Source organism: Mesoplodon mirus (genome assembly GCF_964341445.2).
Source record: "Mesoplodon mirus genome assembly, chromosome: 3".
NCBI classification, from domain to species: domain Eukaryota; kingdom Metazoa; phylum Chordata; class Mammalia; order Artiodactyla; family Ziphiidae; genus Mesoplodon; species Mesoplodon mirus.
The window spans coordinates 1388366-1411621 of NC_138978.1; the positions used below are offsets into that span (position 1 = coordinate 1388366).

The window sequence follows — 23256 nt, forward strand, 5'->3', positions numbered from 1 at the left end:
TCTGCTCTGGGGGAAGAGTCTGATTTACATCAGACCCACCTGGTCATTCCGCTATGGAGGTCGTCCGGCGCCCACTAGTCCTTGTCCTCTGAGCGCCACAACAGGAGGCTGGGACAATGGCCTCACGTGTACCTGCAGATGTGAGAACGACCCCCTGCCCAGGTGGAGGTGGGTCGACTCGGGACGAGTCGGGGCAGGGCAGACTTGGCCCGTGGAGCTGGGAGGATGAGCCCCCGTCTGTAGGTTCCGTAGGCCTGTCTTCTGTTGAAGCTGCCCAGAGAGCTGGGAGCTTGGGAGTGGTCCCCAGACATCCCAGCTAACTTGACTGTGACCATCTGTGAATCTTTGGACCTTTCCAGCCTCAGCTTTCAGAACAGGATGAGCTTACTTCAGCCTCCAGGGAGAAAAAGAAAACAGTAACACATGTGAAAAGCTTCTGGGAGATGCGCTCGGTGGTGAGGGGCTTGACAGCAGTTAGCTCCACCTTCCCAGCTTCTGCCCTGGAGGAGGGGGGAGAGGAAGCCGCGGTCTGAGAGGCCCACTTGTGAGCAGTCCTGGCGCCCAGCAGGGGCAGGCGATGAGGCCAGGCGGCCAGGCTGCAGGCAGAGGGCCGCCCTCTGTGCCTTCTGTTGGGACACATCCAGGCCCGGCTTCTCAGCCTCCAGCTCAGCAGTGAGCAGCCGGGGGTGGGAGGCACGTCGGGGGCTCCGCAAAGAGCATCAGGTCCTGGAGAGCTGTGGCGAGTCGGGCACCCACAGGCTCAGCGCGGGGATCTCTGGCCTCGAGGGGACGGACGAGGGCAGGACGTCTTGGGGGGAGGACAGCACGGGCGAACGCACCCCCTGGACCCGATGGCCCGTCCAGCAGTTGCGTTCAGGAACAGGAGAGAAAACCTGTGCAACTCAGACCCGGCTTCTTTGAAACCCCCGGTGATGGGACAAGGGTGGGCTTCTCCGCTTCCTCCAGGAGAGGTTTTCCCAGCAAACTGTGGTGGGCGGGGGTGGCTCAGTTTAATCCATGTAGAAGCGCCCTGACATCAGGCAGCTTTGCCGGAGACCTGCTGAGTAGACGCCTGGCTGCTCCGCTCATCAGGGGACCCTGGGGGGCGGAGGGTTCTGCACAGCAGGTGGGGGAGGAGGCACTGGGTTCCCTGGAGAACCACCTTGCTGAAAGCGTGGGTTTGGGGCCCAGCTTGGGAGTTTTGTCCTTCAGGGGGCCCAGGCCCTGCAGGAGGCTGGCCCGAACGTCAGGCCAGGGTCAAGGGCTGCTTCACACCTGGAGAAGGGCTCCCTGGGCTGGCACCGTCTCCCCAGGGCCACGAGGGGCCGGCCTGAACCCCATCCAACCTGCAGGTCCCAAGCCAGGGACAGGACTGGGGCTGCTCTCTGAGGCCCGAGCCCCATGTGTGGGCCAAGAGGGCCACAGCTTTGGGGACCAGGTTGCTGTTGAGGGGAGGGTGTCTGAGCCTCCTGGGATGGCGACTCAGGCAAGTGGGGAGCTCTCCGCTCTGCTTCCCGAGGCTGGTTGTCACCAGCCCACCCCAGGACTGGGAGGAGGGGGACGGTGGGTGAGCACCTCCCCGATCTGGGGGCGGGGTGCACCCCAGGGTCCGAGAAATGCTAACGACAGGGTGGCCCCACGGCTGGGCCTGGGGAGCGCTGGGTCAGTGGAGCCGGCAGCCCGAGGATGCCTCCCTCCGGATTCTCGCCTTCAGTCTCTTCAGGCCACTGTGCTCCGGGTCCACCAGGAGGCCGCCCTCGGCTGCCGTCCAGGCCTCTGTGTAGCGCTGCTCGTCCAGGCAGTGCTGTGCCCTGCACAGGAGCGCGTGCGCAGTCGGGGCCCGGCCTGGCCGCTGCCACAGGTTGCTCTGGGCTAAGGCGGGCGCCAGCCTGAGGGCCTGGATAAAGGCCCTGGCAGCCCCGGCCTCATCCCCCAGGCTCAGAAGCAGGCGGCCCTGGGAGCAGAAGTCCTCCGCCCGTGCCTGGAGATCACCGTCCCCTGAACCCTCTCGGAGCACATGGTCCAGGTCCCCGAGTGCCCGGCCAAACTCCCGTAGCTCTGCTAGGCAGGCAGCCCGCCGGCGCAGGTGACAGGCGCTACCGCCACCCGCCAGGACGGCCAGTGAGCAGTAGCCCAGCGCCTGGCCGGGCTGCCCTGAGTTCATGAGGGTGTCAGCTTCCTGGGCTGCGGCCTGCACAGAGAGGGCGGAGGGAGGGAGGTCAGGTCGACCCAGAACACTGAAGGCCCCTTACGGGCTGGCCGCTGCTTGTTCCCCAGGCAGAAGCTGCCCGCTCCCTCTGGAAGGGGTGTTGGGTGACCTCTTACCTGGGTGACCTCCCCTTCCCTCCGCTCTTCCCAGCCTCCCGCCCTGCCCACCCTCCCGAGGCCGCCCTGGCTCCGAGGACAGAAGCAAACACCGCCTCCGCTCAGCCTGCTCCTTGGGCCTCCCCCTGCGCCCCGGGTCAGAAAAGCAGGGTCTGCTTTGCGCTACTGTGCTTCTCACTTTGCTAACCAACGAGCTGCTCCCGCAGGCCCTGTGGAGCCAGAGTCAAGGCCAGGGAGACACTCTCCGGGCCCCCCCTGCACTGCCAGCATGACCCAGGGGCTGGGGTTGCGTTTGCTCCCCAGGGACGGGCAGAGCGGTGCGTCCAGGAGGCTGTGGTGGCCTCAGCCTCAGCCTCGCTGGATGCTGCAGGGCCAGGCCAGAGATCAGAGGGCGCTGTCCGCCCGAGCACTTCTCTCCCTGGGGACTGCTGGATTGAGTGCCCTGCTGCCCCCGTCTGGCTGGCGCAGCCCCGAGGGCCGATGCCTCTCCTCTGCCCCCCAGGCTCACTCTTCTTTTCTGAGTGTGACTGAAGCCCACTCTCCAAACCTGCCAAAATGCCTTACCTCTTCCGCCGAACTGGCCCGGATAAATCCGCCGGCCTCACTCGTCCCCTCCCGCTCCCAAGAGCCCACAGTGGCCCCCCACGGACTGAACGGGCACATTCCAGACCCTCCCTCTTCCATACAGCCAGGTGCTAGCAACGCCCCCACTCCCCGCCTGTCCCCAGGAGAGCACAGGGCACCCAGCACCCGGCGGGGTGAACGCGTGGTCCTGTCTTCCCACCAGCCCGACCGCGCACACAGGCTGGCGGGAGGCCGGAGCCCGGGCTGGAGCCAGTTTGGCCCTGCTGTGCGACGCGGACCGGCGACCCGTCCTTGCCGTGCAGCGCCCTCCCCACGGGCTCTGCGTGGTCCTCCCGGAGCTGGGGAGAAGCGCGGAGCCACCGGCCGCGCAGCCATACTATCGCCGGAAACGGGGCGCCACTACTTCCGTCTCACTTCCGGGTCGTCCCTCGTCGCCCGGCCACGGCCCGACGTCCAGCGAATTCTCGCGGCACCGAATCTGGGCTCCAGGCGGCCCTGCCTAGTGCTCTCCTCCGGGCCCAGGCCGTCGTTTGAACTCGGAGACAGAGCCCTGCCCAGACCCGCCTTGTGAACTGAGAGACGCTCACCTAGCTCCCCGCTCCCAGCTTAGAGCCACCCCCCCAAGGCTCCGAGACCCCAGCCAGGCCCCCTCCTCCAACATCCCCGGGCTCCGCGGCCGCTCCTCTGAGTTCTAGGCCTTGTTAACACGCTCCTTGGCCCCCTCAGCCCTACGAGGGCTGTCCCCGCCTGCATGACCCATTGCTCGCTTCACTGCTTCCGTCCCTAATGCTCATTTAGCCAACTCCCCTATTGACTCCCTCGTTGACACACCTATTGCGGTTTTAGTTTTCCTGAAGGACCCTGAGTGATGGAGCCCGTGGAAGCATAAGGAGGTGAAATACTTGCCCCAGGCCGCTTAGGGGTTTGATTCACCGGCTGATGCTTTTGGTCCCGCCCCACTCCAACCTGCTGGTCCCTTCACCGCCCACCCCCTCCAAAAAAAAAAAAAAAAGAAAAGAAATTCGGCCACTGCAGGGAAATCCACTCTGCAGCTTCCACTCCCCCAGCCCTGCCTCTCCGGCTCCTGCCTCCAGCAAGTGAAGGGAATAAGGTGGCCAGAGCAGGATGGAGGACACCCTTCCCTCTGCCCCCCACCCCGAGCCCCTCCTCCTGCACTCCACACCGGCTGCATTTTGCCCACCTGTTTCCTGAACACTCTGAGATCTTTCCTGCCTCCAGGCTTTTGCCTTGGCCTACCTGTCGCCACCGTGGTCTCACCTCCAGGGCCGCCTCGCACCCCCCCTGCCCTGTCTCAGGGTCTTCCTTACACTTTCACCCTCTGAAGTGAACTCCCCTCCCCGCAAACGGTCCACCCCCTAAGTTGCCAGGGCCACAGTGCAGGCAGTGGCTCCACCCAAGGCCTGGTGGAAGGTGCTCTTTGTTCTTGTCCAATGAGCAGTGGAACAATCACCCACCCAAAGGGGCAGCAGCCCCGCCCAACATCCCTTCAGGGTCCCTCTCAGCGCACGAGGGGCAGGAGCTGGCCCGCCGCCCACGCGCTCACTGGGAGGGACACGCCTCTCCTGGCCTGACCTGGGGGTTGGGGTGGGCTTCCAACGAGGGCCAGGTGTTCCTGCCTGGCTCAGTCTGGCTCTGAGGATGGGGTCCCCTCCCTCTCCCTGACCCCGAGTCAGCTGTGGCTCTTATACCTCATGTAAAGAAGCCCTGAGGTCTCTGGGGGTGTCAGGGCTTGAGCTGGCCAGATCCGGGTGCCTCCCGCTTGAACCTCCATCCCACCCCGTGTCCAGGTGAGATCAGGCGCATGGGGAGTTCAGCATACCCGGAGCCCAGGGCCTGGGGGTCTCCCACCCGAGGTGCTGGAGAGGGGCTGGGCTGGGGCCTCCGCGGGGTGCTGTGCCCACCTGGGCGAGGCTCTGCCTCTCCGAGGCCTCCAGGAGATGCAGCAGGAAGCCGAGGTCCTGGGCGTCTGTCTCTGCCAGACGCTGCAGGTCCTGTGTGGCGGCCGGCACGTCACCCTTCTTGAGCCGGAGCAGGCCACGCCGGGCCCGGGCCGCCTCTGATGCAGGGGCCAGGTGCAGGGCTTTTTGCAGGCGGGCGCCGGCCTTCTCAAAGCTGCCTGTCAGGGATTGGGGAAGGACAGTCAGGGTGGAGCTGGGGCAGGGGGGCCATTGGGAAGCCCAGTTCAGCCTTTCTGGGTGCTGGCTCTGGGAGTGGCTGGCTGATGGAGGGGCTCTCAGCACCAGCAGGAAGGAGCCCGGAGCAGAAGGGCACGGCGACACCATGTCGCTCACACGGACTCACCTGATGACCCAGCCCCTTGACCTGGGGGCAGTCACTACACTCTTCGACCCCCAGGTGGAGTAACAGGACGCTAAGCCCCCTCACCATGGTCAGTGCATCGGATTAGAGCAGCCCTGGAGGCCCTGAAGGCCTTGGTGGGGGCATCTCACAGGCTTGCAAGTGATGATGACAGGCCTGTGAAATGCAGGCTGTAGAGAGGTCTCCCTTTCAAATTAGTGCTGAAATATTTTCAAGGTTTTGCAGGGAAGACCGACACATGTGGGCCTGAGACAATCTCACCTAGAACAGGGCACTCAATAAACACCTGCTGAATCAATGCACGAGTTAATGAGGGGCCTGAGCATCTGGGCCTTTTACGACACCCCAAGTCACTCCTTTGTCTCACCTCCCAGTGGGCAAAGCCACGCGGAGGACCCATACGGGGACCAGGTCCTGGGATTCAGGGTGGAAGTGACCTTAAAAGCCATTGAGTCCTGAGTCTCTTTCTCCCATTTTACAGAAAAGGATCCAGGGGTGGGAGGAACAGGGACAGACGCCCACGTCCTGCATGTCTGGCTGACACATACCCACTGCAGCCAGCACGTCTGCCAGGAGTATGTGCCAGCTGGGCTGCCCGGCCTCGATTTCGATCAGTGCTTCCCCCGCGGCCAGGAGGCTCTGGGTGTCCTCGTTGCTCAGGCGGGCCCCTGTGCCTGGCAGCTGGATCAGGAGGGCCCGGCAGCGGGATGAGAGGCCCTGCGTGATGAGGGCCTGGACCTCTGGCTTCAGAGAGCGGATCTCAGGGACCGCCGTTCTTGGGCTGAGCTTCAGAGCTGAGAGGATGTCGTCCACAGCCTCCTGCAAGGGGTGGAGGGCAGGGTGGGCGGCAGAAGTGGTCCCAGCTGGGTATCTGCTGTGTTCCTGTTGGTGCCGGGTGCTGGCGATACCGGAACGGGCAGATGGCCCAGCTCCTGCCCTCCCACCGTGGGGTGGGAGTGGGGGTCAGCCAACATGAGGGCCCGTATGGTGAGCATTCAAGGAGGGCGTGGTGAAACTGAGGCAAGCGTATCAGAGTTCTGGATGGGGGAAAACGGTCTGGAACCCCAGAAGGGCCACACTGATAAAGAACCTGCTATGGCACAGAGGTGGGCTTGGGCTGGTACCAGAAGGGCCATGGGCCAGGGGCTGAGTCTGCAGCTTGGAGTGGCGGGGGAGGAGTCTAGAGGCCCTGACTGTGCTGTGGACGCACACAAGGCCGGGGCGGGGGGAGGCTGGGCCCCTTTAGGAGAGCCTTGACCCTGGTGAGTCATTTGCATCTGACCTCTGACCTGGCCAACATGGAGTCATCTTCAGGCCCACCCTCCTGTTGGTTTTCTAGGTGTCTTTTGTTTTGTTTTGTTTTCTTCCTCCCTTTTGGGCTAACTGAATAGTTTTAGTGTTTTATTTTAGTGCCTCCATTGGCCTTTTAACTCTGCCTCTCTAACAGTTTTTGGCCGTTGTCCTATAAGGTGACAATATGTACCTTTATTTTTTATTGTTTGGCCCTGCTCTGTGGCATGTGGGATCTTAATTCCCTGACCAGGGATCAAACCCATGCCTCCTGCAGTGGAAGCGTGGAGTCTTAACCCCTGGACTGCTGGGGAAGTCCCCAAACTATGTATCTTTAAAGACACCATTCCATTGTCTTCTGGCTTCCATTGTTTCTATGACAAGTCAGTCATGTTTTCATACTGCTGTATGTAATGTTTCTTTTTCCCACTGGCTGCCTTGACTATGTTCTCTTTATCTTTGGTTTTCAGAAATTTGATCAAGGTGTGCCTAGGTGTGCTTCTTTTTGTGTTTATCATCTTGGGATTTGCTGAGCTTCTTGGAAAATTTTCTGCCATTATTTCTTCAAATACGTATACATATACATATATACATACACGCATATATTTTTGCCCCATTCTTTCTTCTCTGGGACTATAGTTATACATATACTGGACTGCTTGGAATCATCCCAGAGGTCATTGAAGCTCTCTTCATTAAAAAAAATCCTTTTCCCCCTCTGTTCTTCAGATAGGATAATTTGTATTGGTCCATCCTCAGTTTTACTAACCGTTTCTTTGGCAGTTTCCAACCAGCTGTTAAGCACATCTGGTAAATTTAAAATTTTAGATATACTTTTCAGCTCCAGAATTTCCACTTGATTCTTCTCTATAGTTTCCATTTCTCTGCTACGATTCCCCATCTGTTCACTCATTATGAAAAAATTTTCCTTGAAGTTCTTCACGTTTACAATCACTGTTTTAACATCCTTGTATGCTAATTCCAGCATCTGAGCCATCTTGAGGTGGCTGTTCAAGATCAACATCTGTTTCTATTGAGTACTTAGTCTACTTATTATTGGTCACATTTCCCAGTTCTCTGTGTGTCTAGCAGTTTTTGATTTGGGGCTGGACATTGTGGATGGTACCTTGTAGAGAGTCTGGACGATGTCACCCTCTCATAAAGGAGGTTGTGTTTTATTCTGGTGGGTCCTTTTGGTTCTGCTAGACTTGGTTTTGTTCCTTGCGAGGGCAGGTCCATTTCAGTTTTGAACTTAGTCCTAAGATATGACCTTTACTTAGGGTGTGGCCTCAGCTAAGTGCCCAAGGTATTCAGAAAGGTCTCTGCTCTGGCAGGGTCAGAATTCCAACATCTCCTGCCACGGGTGAGCTCTGCTGGGCCCCTGCATGTGCAGCCCAGACTCAGACAAGAACCACTTGGAATCCCATGAAGACTTCTCTGCACAGCCCCATGTTCTCCATTGCCTTTCCTTGCAAATTCCAGCTACTGCAGCAGCCTGGAACCCCAGTCTCTGCCTCCTCAGCTCAGCAAGCTGACTGCCCCACCTCCTTGTGCAGTAACAGGAAAGCCTCCCCAGGAAGAAAGGTTATCATGGGGCTCCCCTTGGACTCCCCTTGTGTGGCTTCCCTTTCCTCTGGGATGGCAGTTCTCCACTGCCTGTTGTTCAGGGCCTGAAGACAGTTGTCATGTATTTTATCCAGATATTTTGTTTTCAGCAGCCCAATACCAGTTACCCTCTCCTAGCCAGCACTGGAAGTTTGCCTAGATACTTTTTTTTTTTTTTTTTTTGCTGTACGCGGGCCTCTCACTGTTGTGGCCTCTCCCGTTGCAGAGCACAGGCTCCGGATGCGCAGGCTCAGCAGCCATGGCTCACGGACCCAGCCGCTCCGTGGCATGTGGGATCCTCCCGGACCGGAGCACGAACCCGTGTCCCCTGAATAGGCAGGTGGACTCTCAACCACTGCACCACCAGGGAAGTCCTGCCCAGCTACTTTTAAAGTCCAGGGATGGGGTTGTCCTGGAGCAGGTGTGTGGGGGATGAAGGTCTTGGAGAGACAGAGCCCTTAGATGGGTGGATGGAAAGACGGTCCTCTCCGATCCTTCCTACACTGTGACCGGGGCCCCACGTGACCCTGGTGCTGGCCAGTGGTAAACCTGATCAGCTTGGAAAGTCCAATTCTGTGCTGGCTCATGGGGACTCCAGCTGCCACATATGGAGCCCTCATTAGGGACCAGGCACCACGCTGAGTATCTGACAGCACTGAATAAACAACCCCCTCAAGGCTGAGCATTGATGGCCTTGAACAGGCACCCCCCACCCCCGCATCCCCGCTTATTTTACTGATGTTGAAACAAGGCTCAGAGATGTTACAGGACTTGCTGAGAAAGTTAGAGGTGGGGGAGCAGGGCTCTGGATTCTGGACCCCGGCAGGCTGGCTCAGAGCTCCTCTCTCGGTGAAGGACCAGAGGGTGTGTGGGTGCTTGGCCTCAGCCCGTCTCCAGGAGGAGGAAGTCCATGGGTGTGACGATGTGGGGGTGCCCCTGCTCCCTCATCCTGATGCACAGACATCCAGGCTGACTTTCCCTGCCACGTGCCCTGCTGCCCTGGACACAGCGGCAGGAGGGATGCTTCTGAGGCACCTCTTGGAGGAGTTGCTGGCATGTCGAGATCACCCTGGGGTGGGTTTCCAAGGGGTCCACCTCCTGCAGTAGGGCCCTCCTGGCTGAATCCCGGCTCTGTTTAATGGGCTCGGCCCTGAGAACTACAGGTGCTTTCCCAGCACAGGAAGGGGCCTGCAGAGGGTTGGGCTCCCAAGCACAAGTGTGTGCCCAGCTGGAACAGAAATCAGGCTGCCAGTGCCTTTGGGGGAAACACAGACACCCTGACAGGCAGAAGCACCATCTTGAGACGCTGTCATCCCAGTGGCATCTTGGATCATTTTTCCTTGTCTCCTAAGTCTCCAACCCTTAAGAAATTCAGAAACCTGGCAGGGAGGATACCTCTGGGCTGTACTTTGGCCCAGCGCAGCAGCAGGGCAGACAATCGATTTCAGTTATTCACCAACGACATTGCTCTCGGCTGCAGAGTGCCCTTGTCCAGGGCTGTTTGTTTCCTTCCTGCAGGTCTTCCTTTTGGAAAGTACCTGCCCTGGGCCTGCAATGGACCGCTTCCCACCCCTGCCCCTGCACGCTGACCACCCAAATCCACAGGCCCTGTGTAGACAGCCCAGAGTGGCACCCAAGGGGGCAGCAGCGGAGGTCTCATTACTGTAAGGTGGGGGGCCCCCGCTTTGCACATCAATCCATGCTGACTGAAGTGGGGGGGGGCACGGGGACTCTGCAGATGGAAGGGAAAGACTCCCCCAAACCGGGGATGTGATGGTGAGGCTCCCGGGAGCCCCAGTACAGGCGGGGTTTTGATGGATGACTGACGCTCAGATGGCCTGGCCCTGCTTCCTCTCTCCGGGGGGGCTGAGAAGGAGGGCAGCGCCTACCCTGGGCACCCCCACTTGCCCAGCGCCAGGCGGGGAGGGTGGGCCTGTACCTTCTGCTGGTCCAGGGCCAGGAGCAAGAGCGCCCGTCCGCACAGCGCCTGCACGTTCCTCGGCTCAGCCCTTAGCACGGAGGTGAAGTCGAACATGGCCGTCTTCTTCTGGCCCAGGAACCCGTAACAGCGGGCGCGGGCAAGCAGGGACTCACTTGCCTGACCCCCTGGAGGAAGGGGGTGTGGCGTCAGGATGTGACCTCGGCTGGGCACGGCCAGGTTCAGTGCGTCTGCCCTCATCCAGGAGTTACTGCACTTGTCCTGGTGCTCCAAGGGGCAGGGAGAGGGGCTGCAGCAGCTTTGGGGTCACCTAGGGAGCTCACAGACTGCTGGGCACGACGACACACCAGGGAACAGCAGTCTGGGTTGATCCGGGGGCCCTGGCTGAGGGACACGGGGAGCTCAGCCAGGAGGGGTGGCATCTGGGAGGGCTGGTGGACAGTCAGAGGGGGCTTCTGAGAGGAGGGGGCACTGCATCTGCATCTGAAGTGAGGCCAGGGGAGGGGCGGGGGTGGGGGGAAGGGTCCACGGGGCAGGTCACAGAATGGCTGCAGCCGTGAAGGTGCCAGGCTGAGAAGGCCCAACTCTTTGACCCTCCTGCGCCTAGGGCAGGGCGCGGTGGGTGGGCTGGGTGTGCGGGGAGACCAGGCGGACACACACAGAGCTGCCCCCGCTATTCCTAAGAAGGGCTTTGGGGGGTGGGGCTCTCATCCCCCACGGATGGACGGAGAGGGGTTGAGCTGGGAGAAGGGCCTCAGCTGAGTCTGGCCCTGCCACCCTCAGGGCCCTGCGTGTGCGCGATGATGGCCCAGGATTCAGGAGAGGGTCCCAGCTCAGGTCCCAGCTGGTTGGGCCCTCTCCTAGGCATTAGTGCGCTCGCTGCAGTGAGTGGCCCGGGAGCACGCCACACCCCTGAGCCAAGCACATGCTCAGACTCCCTGGTGCCTGACCACACCCCCTCCCCACATCGCAGAGGCTCCCCTTGCCCCCGGGCACCTGGCGCAGGGTGGGGGCCCCGGGGGAACGAGGGCGGCTCCTACCTGCAGCAAAGATGGCCAGAGAGAGGTAGGCGATGGCCTCCCTGGTGTGGGCCCTGCCCTCGGCGCCGCCCGGTTGTGCCTGCAGGATGGCCAGGGCCCTCGCGTGGCAGTGGCCCTGCAGCAGCTGGCGGTCCTCGTGGCGGAAGACGTCCAGGGTGGGCTGGAGGCAGGCTGTGTCTCCAGACTGGACCACCTTCTTCACCAGCTGCAGGGGCATGGGCATCACCACTGGTCCTCCCTGTGCCCCAGGCCAGACCAGTCCACCCCCATCCTCCGTGCAGTGGTGTGGCTCAGAGATGCAGCCCGCAAGGGTGTGGCTCACGGGGGGCGTGGCTCGTGGGGGCGTGGCCCATGGGGGCAGGGACTGCGGGTTGCCAGAGCTGAGCACAGGGAAAACTGGGTCGGGAGTTGTGGGCCCCGCTCTGGGCTGCTCCTCTGCTGAGTGTCAGGAGCCGGGGGGGGCCCACCGGGGCCCCCTCACCTGGCTGGCATCATAGGAGAAGCCCCTCCGGAGCTGCAGCAGGGCCAGCCGCACAAGCACAGGGGCCGCCTGAGGCCTTCGGGAGAGGGCCACCAGCAGGGCCTTGTGGGCGTCGTCCAGGCGTCCCAGGCGGTACAGGGCATCGGCCGCCAGGAGGCGCGAAGCCTCATCCTCCGTGTCCAGCTCCATGAGGAGCGTGGCCAGCTGGTACACGCCACGGGCGTCCCTGTGGAGAGAGCAGCTGGGAGAGGGCTGACCCCTTCCCTACACCCCTTTCACCTGCCCAGGGAGGCAGGCTGCAGGCAAATCCTACCCCTGCACCTGGTCCAGGCAGCGCCCCTCCCGCTGGGCCTCAGAGACCAGGTTCCTGCTGGAAGGACCCTCGTGCCGTCCCCAGAGTGCACGGCTGCCCTTTCCGACATACAGCCCTTGGCCCTCACCCCCCCATTCTCCCCCACCCCGTAGGGCATGCGTTTTACAGATGAGAAATCGAGGCTGTATGCTGACCCCCAGCCAACGCTGCCTTAGCTTTCTTTTCTGCAAAAACAGGATAAAAATGTTGGCCTTGCAGGGCTCAGGGGTGCTGTAGGCAGAGCTGGATAACACCCAGGCTGCACTTGGAACGATCCTGGTGCCCTCTTGGGAATGAGAAGGAGCTCCCACTGGTAAAGGGGCCAGAGCCTCAAATTTGACAGTTCCCAGAGAGAAAAGATATAAAGGGCCCCAAATCTCTTACAAGAAAGTTCCTCCTCAGCATCAAATCAAAGCAATGCAAATTAAGGAACTAGGGGGCTGAGGAAGCCTGCGTGCGTGCCTGTGCGTGTGTGCGTGTGTGCGTGCCTGTGCGTGCGTGGAGGGGCGAGGGGGCTGACGTCAAACATGCCCCACCCACCAGGGGCCCCTCAGCTCAGTGCTTTTAGCTTTTTGCTAAAATACCTTCCTGCCACCTCCCAGCTACCAGAGAAATGCAAGTCAAAACAGCTGCAGGGGGCTTCCCTGGTGGCGCAGTGGCTGAGAGTCCGCCTGCCGATGCAGGGGACACGGGTTCGTGCCCCGGTCCGGGAGGATCCCACATACCGCGGAGCGGCTGGGCCCGTGAGCCATGGCCGCTGAGCCTGCGCGTCCGGAGCCTGTGCTCCGCAACGGGAGAGGCCACAACAGTGAGAGGCCTGCGTACCGCAAAAATAAACAAAAGCAAAAACAAAACAAAACAAAACAGCTGCAGGTTCACCCACTGGGCTGGCAAAGAATTTTGTGAAAGGAGCATGAGGGCTGGAGCGTGTGGACTGATGGGCAGGTGGGCAGCTCCAAAGTCAAGGGCCTCACGGGGGCTGTGTTCTCTGACCCAGGAGCTCCACCTCTGTCTCTATCTGTAGTGCAGAACATCGCATAGGCTAGAGATGACCCAGGATGCGTTATAACTAAAAGCGGACATACTGGAGTGCCCGCAGGATGGATGGCACGTTCATGGGATGAGCTACGGGGCTGCCCAAGAAGTGGGACCAAAGAAGCGTTCATGATCCAGGGAGTAAAAAAGGTGGGAAGTATTTGCACATAGAGCACAAATTCAGTTTTGTGGACTCTATATGCACAGGGAGAAACAACAAGGAAAAGTAACAGTGGGATGACAGGTAAGTTCTATTTTTTCATTCCCATTTTTGTGTTTCTAATTTTCTTTGACAACTAAGTCCATAATGCATCCTGCCCTTTGGGACCAAGGGTCCTAAGATCTGGGCCCCGGCGCTAAATCTGCCACCAAAGCTTTAAGGAAATCACCTAGCAGCTCCCTGCCTCAGTTTACTGTAAAGTAGTAGGAAACACACCGCGACTAACTTGGAGGAGACCAGACTGAAGCAGCAGCCCCAGGCGTGCACGGGTCTAGTTTTTACCCTTCCTGCGCAGCACGGCTGTCGGTCTCCGCAACCTTGCTCCTGCGGCCCAGCCCGCTCTCGGATCCCGGCTCCGGCCTCCGCTGCAGCATCCTGCGGCCCTCCTCCCGCAGCACGGTCATTAGCAGCCCCCGCTGGTTCCAGGGCACGTAGGCCTTTGTGACAAGCAGAGCTTCCTCGGGCCGCAGGCGGCAGGCGGTGACATAGTCCAGCGCGCCCAGGAACGCACTGCCCGCCAGCACCCGCAGCAGCCCGCGGCCGCACAGGGCTCGCACGCAGCTACCAGGGTGCGGCGGCCCTAGCTCCACCACCGCCTGGAAGTCCTCCTGGGCGCGCCCCGCGTCGCTGGCGTGCAGCGCGCAGAAGCCGCGCAGCGCCAGCAGGGGCGCGCGGTCCCCGGTGCTCCAGGGCCGCAGCAAGCGCTCGCACAGAGCCCGAGCGCCTACCGCGTCCCCCTGCAGCAGCAGGCACTCGGCCAGCCGGGTGCCCAGTGCTGGGCGCGCCCCGGGCGGTGCCACGCGCCACAGGACCCGGAGCGCGCGGGTCACCGGGGCCAGCAGCTCGCGGCCCGAGTCCTCGCGGAGCTCGGGGCGGCTCCGCACGGTCTCCTGGAAGCGCGCGAAGCCTACGTCTGCGGCCTCCTGCACCTGCGCCCGCAGACGCTCCCGGTCCCCGGCCGAGAGCACGGCCTCTAACTGCCTCCGCGCTTCTGAGGGCCTCTCGCAGAAGGCCTCGTGCAGGTCCCGAAGGAGGTCCTGGGCCCCGCTGTCCAGGAGGAAGGTCGCGGCAGCGCGGGTGACCAGCAGGGTGGCCCGACGCTCACCTGGGGAGAGGACAGAGGTGTTGGTCCTGCCTGTTGGGCCACGTCCTCCAGGGGAGCCATCTGCAGACCCCAGCCCTCCAGCGCTGGGACCTTCTGAAGCGTCTCACGGCGATTCCCTGGAGTCTCCCAGAAGCCCAGGGCATGGCACCGGAAGGATGAGTGCTGGCAGGAGGTCCTAAGCCCATCAGGGGCAGAGCAGGCTCAGAAGGGGGCAACCGGGGTGGGCCTCCCCAGTGCTGCTCGCCACATCGGTTCACAGCCAGCCCAGCCGCCCTGGACATTTCGTCACAACACCCCTGGCACTTTCAGTGATGGATTTTAGGGCTGAGTTCCTTCTTCTGAGAGCAACCCCACTCCACCCCTGCTCCCCCAGGTCAGAGCTGAGGTTCTGAGCCTGTGACGTTTTAGGGGCCAGGTGTCACTGCAGCATCTTTGCTTCATGCCTTCTTTGGCTACAGTGGGACCCAGTGCTTCCCTCTTTGAAAGAGAGATCACCCCATCAGGTTCCGGAAGGAGGGATGATGCACCCAATGCCGCTTAAAGAGTGGGGGATGTGGGGATTTACTGCATCTTGCCGTGCCTCAGTTTCCTTTTCTGCTTTATAGTGGGAACGAGGATGGTCTCCATTCACAGGGCTGCGAGGATTGAATGGATTAATATGTGTCCAGGCCTGGAACCAGGACTGGTGGGTGGCGTCACTCAGTGAGCCTTCCCATCAGCAGCGGCCTCACCTCCACCGTCCCCATACTTTGTATCCAAGCAGCATAAACATGTGAATTGGGGCTTGTGTGAAGGGAGGCTTGTGTGAATGGGGGCTTTCCGACTGGTAAAGAAAGCCAAGCCACCCCATCCCTGCCAGGCAGGTGCATGCCATTGAAAGAATCGCAGAAAACTCAGTGCTGGAAGGAGCTCAAGGTCATGGGTGCCCACTCTTATAGTGTTATAGGTCAGGAAAGTGCTGCTGGGGAGGGGAGTTCTCAGGGCCCGGTGAGTCACAATGCTGGGGCACTGAACCTCCACTTCCATGCCTTTTGCACAGACTCCTTCAGATCTTCTCCTTATAACCTAACTCAATAGCCACAACAGTAATAATCATTTATGCTGAAACAGGAGGGGGCAAATAACTTTCATGTCTGCATGGAAGCAAAGTTGCTGCTGCCCTGCCCTGTTGCCATTGTGGGTAAGTGTCACAACACAGCACCTAGCCAAGTAAAAGAAGCATCTTGCACCCTGAGATCAACCAACCAACCAACAACAAGGTCACCCAGTCTACTCCTGGTGGCCAAATTTAAAGAAACTTTGAGACTTCCCTGTCATTTACTAAGTCCTGAAGAAAACACCTGTATCCCTGATGTTTGCAATAGTTCATGGATCCTAGGGAGTTGCAGCAGATGGAGAGCCCATGGGGCCTGGGGGGCCGGTTATTATTTACCCACATGGAAGTGTGTTCTCTGCACTGCTTCTGAGACTCCAGCTGCACACATTATACTTCCAGCTATTGTCTCATGGGTCACCAAGGTTCTGTTCATCTTCCTTCTGTTCTTCCTGCTGAGTACTTTCTACTGTATCTCAAGTTCACTGGCTCTTCTGCTGTCTCCAGTGTGCTCTGAATTTTTCATTTCAGTTGTGTTTTTCAATTCTGGAATCTCCATTTGGTTCTTTTTTTTTTTATAGTTCCCACCTGTCTACTGAGATTCCACAGCTGTTCATTCACTATGACCATATTTTCCTTTAGTCCTTTAATATATTTATAACAATTCCTTTAAAGTCCTTAGTCTGCTAATTTCAGCCCTGGGATCACCTTGAGGTCAGTTTCTGTTGACTTCTTCTCCTGACTGTGGCTCACCTTTTATTTTCCTGTCTCTTTGCATGTCTAGTAATTTTTAAAATTGTACACTAGACATCTGGTTGATTCTTTGTAGAGACTCTGGGTTCAGTTGTGTTCCTCTGAAGAGAATTGAATTTTGTTTTAACAGGCAGTTAAATTGGCTAGGATCAAACTCCAAATTCTCTGTCTTCTTTATTGGACAGCAGCTGAAATCTCCATTTAGTTCTTGCAGCTTCCAGTTGTTGCTTTTTTAGGCCACCCAGTCTCTCCCATGTGTGTATAGTTCAGTGGTCAGCTGAGGATTTAAGTGCCTTTAATACACGGTTTTGGGGTCTTACCTCCCTTCCCCCTTGAATGTGGCTCTCTCTTTTTCAGGATTTCCCTTCTAACTTTACAGTCACTTTTCTCATTCCCAACTTCTGTCATATGATATCTCAAGCCAGTAAAATGGCAACTTTCTATCCTACATGGATAAAACATGGATTGAGGAGGCAAAAAGCTGCAAGCCTGCAAATCTTACCTTGTACACGCTTCATCTTTTAGGGGTCAGTCTCCAGTTTCTCCCTGCATTTGGCCACTGTTCGGTTGCCAAATATTTGCATTTTATATTTTGCCCCAATTTTATAATTATATGTGGAACACACAGTTTAGTCCAGCTACTTCACCGTTATTGAAAGCCAGAATCTTTTATTGTTAAATTTAAAAATTTTGAAAATCTGGCAGTGGGGGGATATAAAATGCTATAATGCTACCCCACTGTTGTTTTAATTTTCATTTTCCTGATTGCTGGTAAGGCTCATTTATTTAAAAAACCTTTCTTGCCAATCTGGTGGGTAGAAAGAGGTGTCTCATTGTTTTAATTTGCATTTGTATCATTACTATGATGTTGAATATTTTCTGCACGTTGTTTATTAGCCATCTGTGTTTTCTCTTTTGGGAAATGCATTTGCCAATTCTTGTCCTGGATTTTTTTTTCCTTATTGATATGTATGAATTCTTCAAATACTCTGGGTACTCATCTTTTGCCCACTGAATATTTTGCAAATATTTTCTTCTGTTGTGGATTCTCCTCTCATTTTCTATAGTTATGGGCAAAACAGAAGTTTAAAATTTTCAATTTAATCAAATGTATCAAATTTTGCTTTACAGTTTCCACTTTTTCTGTATCTTAAGAAGCCCAGCTGTACACAGGAGTCTTAAGATGTTCTCTCATATTTTCTCTTAGAAACTGTAAAACTTAGCTATTAACATGATTCACCTGGAATTTACTTGTTTTTGCATGGTTTGAGGTAGAGAATCAGCACCATGCATTGGATAATGGTCCTTTTTCCCCCATAGATTTGCAATGCACACTCTCACATATTAAGTTCCAGACAAATATAGGTCTATTTCTAACCTCTCTTATTGGTTTTATTAGTCTATCTATGTATCCCTTAAGTCAATATCCTTCTGTATTGATTAACATAACTTTGTATTAACTGGTAGAGAAAATCCTTATACCACCACCTTCTTCTCCATCTTCTCCCACTCCCCCTCCCCCTCCTCCTCTGCTTCTGCTCATTCTTCTTTGTCTTGTCTATTATTGGTCCTTTGCTCTTCTATTATAATATCAAGTGTTCCTATCAATGGACAGTGACTATCTCTCTGCTTATATACGTGTAATTTATTCTCTTTTAATAAAGTTTTATAGTGTTCTCCATTAAGTCATATGACTCATTGAAATAAATTATTTTCTTTTGCTACAGTAAATGGTGTATTTTAAAACCATAAAGTTTGCTAACACATACATATGGAAACTTAAAAAAAAAAGGTTCTGAAGAACCTAGGGGCAGGACAGGAATAAAGACACAGACGTATAGAATGGACTTGAGGACGTGGGGAGTGGGAAGGGTAAGCTGGGATGAAGTGAGAGAGTGGCATGGACATATTTAGACTACCAAATGTAAAACAGATAGCTAGTGGGAAGCAGCCGCATAGCACAGGGAGATCAGCTCGGTGCTTTGTAACCACTAAAGGGGTAGGTTAGGGAGGGTGGGAGGGAGGCTCAAGAGGGAGGAGATGTGGGGATATATGTATATGTAGAGCTGATTCACTTGGTTATACAGCAGAAACTGACACACCATTGTAAAGCAATTATACTCCAATAAAGATGTTAAAAAAATCTAAAGAAACAAACAAACAAAAAAACCCCCCCAAAACCCCATAAAGTTTCTATTTGTTGCTGGTGTCTCTAAACATAAATACTTTTTGTATCTCCTGTTAAATTCTATTCCTATATCTAATACATTTTTGTTGTTTCTGTTGGGGGTTCTACATAGCTAATTATATAGTCTGAAATAATGGTTGCTTTATCTCTTCCTTTCTAGTCTTACATTTTTTTCCCTCATTGTCTTGGCTAGCATCTCTAGAGCAATGATGGATAAATGGGGGGGTGGGCAGCCACCATGTTCTTGATTCTAAAATATCACATTAAGTATGATATTTTGGTAGGTTTTGACAGATTTTATCTTTTGCAATTAAGTAAGCTTTCTTCTATTCCTGGTTGTTTACATTTTGGAGATGTTAAATATTATAAAATACTTGTCCCTAATTTATTGTAATGATAATATATTCTTCTTTCTTCTATTAATGAATGTAGTAAATTGTGTTATTACAGAAACATAAAACTACAAGTCTTATATTATTTAACTCAGTTTTGGCTAAAGGATGCATCAAAAACCAATGCTTTGGGCTTCCCTGGTGGCACAGTGGTTAAGAATCCGCCTGCCAATGCAGGGGACACGGGTTCGAGCCCTGGTCCAGGAAGATCCCATATGCCATGGAGCAACTAAGCCTGTGTGCCACAATTACTGAAGCCCGCGCGCCTAGAGCCCGTGCTCCGCGAGGAGAGAAGCCACCGCAATGAGAAGCCTGTGCACCGTAACCAAGAGTAGCCCCTGCTCGCCACAACTAGAGAAAGCCCGTGCGCAGCAAAGAAGACCCAACACAGACAAAAAACAAACAAGCAAACAAACAAAAAAACCCAATGCTCTGACTCAGTATGCAGTTGTATCAGCTACTATTGCTGTGTAACAAGCTACCACAAAACTTAGTGACTTAAAACAACAACCATTTCTATTTGTCAGCGATTCTTCTTCAATTTGGGCTGAGCTGGCAGTTCTTCTGTTGGTCTTACCGGGGATCACTCCTGTGGCTAAGGCCACCTGGTGGCTCGACTGGGCAGGAGGGTGTAAGGTGGCCTCAGTCACATGTCTGGGGCCCTGCTGTTGGCCGTGGGCTGAGCCTCCCTCTCTGTGTGTGCCCTCGTGGTTCACTAGTTAGCTTCCTTGCAGGGCACTGGGAATACTGCAAGAGGATGGAGGTGGAGCCTGGCCTCCAGAACCACACGGCACCACGTCCACTATTTTCTGCTGGTCCCAGCAAATCTCAAGGCCAAGTGAACTCTGTCTCCGTGCTGGGTGGAGCTACAACCATGGCTCGGTCTCTCACCTACCCCAGTCGCCCTGAATGAGGAACCTTGAACGAACTGGAGATGGCTGCCCTGGGGACTTTCAGAGGATAAGCAGTCAGGGAACTGAGGCCCCTGGTGGACGTGAGTTAAAGCTACTCTTGTTCTGTATCTCGTCCTCATACACTGAGTGTCCTTGTATGTCCACGTACTGAGAAGGGCTGAGCATATTCCCAAATATGGAAGGTTTTGTTCGACGTTTCCAAGGACTTTGGATAAGTAACATGGAGATTAGAATGCATTTGTTATGGGAATCTACATGGGTAAAAAGTTTGCTACAGGAGAATTTATTTGTTCACATGGTAAGCCATGCTAGTGTGGGTGGGGATGATAAGGTGACTCCCAGTGACATTAGTGACTTTGTCCTAATTAATGCAGCGATCCATAGTGAAGGCTCGCCTGTCCGCTTCAGAGCCCAGGGGGGAACAGACAAGCTTCCTGCAGTCTCTGGGGGTGGGGGTGGGGAGCAAAGTTTTTCTAGAACACTGTTCCTCAAGGCTGCAGCCCTTTGGGGATTCTGGATCTCTGTAGGGGCTTATTCAAGTGGAAGACCCCCTCCACCCAGGGGTTGCTGAACACCCCCAGCGCACAGGCCGCTGCATGTTTGTGCTTTGGGCACCAAGGGCCTCCTACTCAGGATTCTTTGTGACTCGAGCGTTTCTAGGTAATTTATAGCAGGAGAGTTGCAGCGTATCTGGTCTGGCATATTTCCAGAAAGAAATTGGCCCGCTCAGTTTTCAGTTCTGTCTGGCCCCCCTCTCACCCTGGGGTCACCAACAGCCTCGTGGGACACACAGACATGTCCCGCCCTCCACGTGGTTATCTCGCAAACACCCTCGTCACTGCCCTGCAGGCTCCTGAGCTTCCGCCTTCTTCCTGTCCTCCTGTCCCCTTTGCTGGGTCCTCTTTTGGTGGAGAGCAGTGCGGTGGGCAGTTAGGAGCACCCGGGGGTCAAATTCCAGCTTCTGTGAACACCCTGTGTGCCCCTGGTGGCCCCACGGGCACGTGGGGATGTGCCTGCACCCGCCTCCGCCTCCGAGGGTTGCTGTGTGGATGCAATGAAAATGCGTATGAAACCCGCACAATGGGTCCGCCCACTGAGCGAATGGCAGGCCCTGCAGCCCCCCACCTCTAGGTGTCTGGCTGCCCCACTCTCTCCCGTGCTCCCTCCCGATCTAGACCTTGACTTTAAATCCCTTCCTTGTGTGGATGATCCCTAAACCCCTTCTTCAGACCAAGTCCCAACTCCTCTCATGAGCTGGCTCGTGTGTCCAGCTGCCTAATGACACGTCCACTTCAGGGACTCAAGGGACTCTTTTGGGGAGTGTTTAGCGGGTGAGAACATTTTCAGGGCTTGATACACAATTTCACTGAATCTGCACAGCAACCCTCCGAAGTGGGCGTGGCCACCCCCTTCACCTGCGCACGGGGAGGTGGAGAGGCGGCGGGGAGCGGGAGTGTGGCGGCAGGCTGGCGAGTGGCTCCGGCGTGCTCCCAGCCACACGCCCCGCTGCCCCCGCCCCCGCCGTGAAGGAGGACCCAGCGAAGGGGCCTGGCAGGAGCGGCGTCTCAGACTGGGTGTGTCTCCAGCCCCTGATGCCCCCTTTCCCGTCCGCTCCTCCCCGGCCTCTGCAATCCAGGTGCTGAAGGCGAACTCTTAAAATCATTGCTGATCCTCCTCTACGCCCCCGTCCTCTCCCCATCATTACATCTGGCTACAGTCTTGTCGTTTCTGTCTCAGTGATAACTCAGACCTGGACCGCGTCCCAGCCTCCAGCAGGTTCTGTTCTCAGTCCGGCCCCCGTGGCACATTCTGCGCACAGCAGCCAGAGGAAACTTTAAAAATGCAAATCAGAGCACCTCACTCCACAGTTTAAAACCCTCCCATGGCTTCTTGCTGCCCTGAGGATAAAATCCAAAGTCTTTCAAGGCCAGGAGGGCTCAGCCACCGCTACTGTCTTTAGCATCTCCCGGCTCCCTCTGCCCCCATCGCCGGCCCCCGCCAGCCATTCTGGCTCCATTCAGTGGCAAGGAACCCCAAGTACTTTCTCACATTCTGTTTCTGCTATCTGGAATCCTTCAGTCTCAGCTCAAACAACACCTCCTCCAAGAAGCCTTCCCTGACCATGAGGCTAGAGCAGCACCTCTCATAGTCCATTTTTCAAAGCACAGGTTTTGTTTTGCTTCTTTCCTTGGTGCTACATAAGTTCAGGGGTCTTTCTGTTTTGTCACTGTGGTGTCCCCAGCCCCAGCACAACTCCCACCCCCGCCATAAGCAGGACTTAACCATGCAGTGAGAGCAACCTTTGCCCTGGCCCTTAGGGGGTGTAGAGGGCACGCCTACCTTGGGGTCTGCTGCCCGCTGAGGCGGCCTCCAGGGCTCGGCTGCAGGCTGCCTGGCAGTCCTCATACCTGCCACCTTGGAGCAGGGCTTCAGGCGACGGGGTGTTGCTCCAGGTGCCCACAGGGTCCAGGGCTGCCAGGAGTCTCCGGCAGTCGGTCTCCTGCTGGCTGGCACTGTCCCCAGCCTCCTGGCATCCCGAGATGTAGTCCTGGAGGGTGCTGACCAGAGCGGAGAGGTAGGGCTGCTGGTGGGTGTGAACGAAGGCCACCATCCGGTCGGCGCTAGCTGCAAAGGCCTGGAGGTAGTCGGCCACCCCGGCGTCCACCTGTGTCCTGGACAGGAGCCAGGCCAGGGCACGGGTCAGCCGCAGCTCCAGACTTTGCTGGGAGTGAGCGTCCAGCAGGGCCCCGCAGCGCTGCACCACCTCCCCGTGGTACCCGTGGGCCAGCAGGCCCGCCAGGGAGTGCAGGGCTGCAGCTGGGTGGTCGGGGCAGAGGGTGGCCAGGAAGGCACGGGCCAGGGTCCCCGTCAGAGAGACCACCGCCATGCCGTCCCAGTGGATGGCCGGGATCTGGCTGTCACCTCGGCACCAGGCCTCCAGCGTGGCCACCACGGGGGACCCCCGAGCCCCGGCCAGGGCAGCTCGGACACTCCGCACGGCCGAGGGGGCGTGGCAGCTGAAGGCAGCCAGGTAGAAGGCGGTGGCCAGTGGTGTCTCCCCCTGGGCCAGGTGCCGGTCCCCCTGCCAGCAGAGGCAGGCTGCGAGCTCCTGGGCCAACATCACGCCCACGCCTCAGATGGGCCCATGTCCGGTCCTCACAGCACCTGGTGGGGGGAGCGTGGTTAGTGCGTGGGTGGCCGGCAGCCAGCCTGTCCTATGGCCCCCCAGCCCTGCTCCAGCGAGGCCTCCTGCCCCTCCCCATGGAGACCCCAGGGTCAGCGCAGAGCCCCCGAGTGAAGGCAGGGTGAATTCAACCATTAAGGGGCATTGGGGGTGCCTGCCTTGCAGGCGTCTCCATGGGGCTGGGGCACGCCTCCCAAGCCAGGCCCCCAGCCAGCTCTTTGCCTCTAGGCCTCAGCTTCCTCTTCTGCAGAATGGGCCCGCTCAGCAATGGGCCCTCTGTGGACATCTGACCCCGGAGGATCCACGCAGGGAGGAGTTGGGTGGCCCTCACTCCACCTGTTGCGCCTCCCTGCACAGAGCCCCTCAGGAAGGCGGACCCCCTCCCATCAATCCAGCTCACACAGGCCTTCTCGAC

The 23256-nt window shown here is 57.1% G+C and overlaps 1 protein-coding gene across 1 annotated transcript; it reads right to left on the reverse strand.

Moving 5' to 3' along the window:
• On the reverse strand, positions 1-22778 carry TTC34 (tetratricopeptide repeat domain 34; the record flags this gene model as incomplete). The annotated part of the gene is made up of 8 exons (XM_082612874.1): positions 1-2191; positions 4833-5043; positions 5795-6069; positions 10085-10251; positions 11125-11329; positions 11606-11831; positions 13495-14317; positions 21998-22778. The coding sequence occupies 8 exons, from the start codon at positions 22776-22778 to the stop codon at positions 1664-1666; spliced, it is 3216 nt and encodes a 1071-aa protein (XP_082469000.1). The 3' UTR covers positions 1-1663.
• Between the last annotated feature and the right edge of the window lie 478 nt (positions 22779-23256).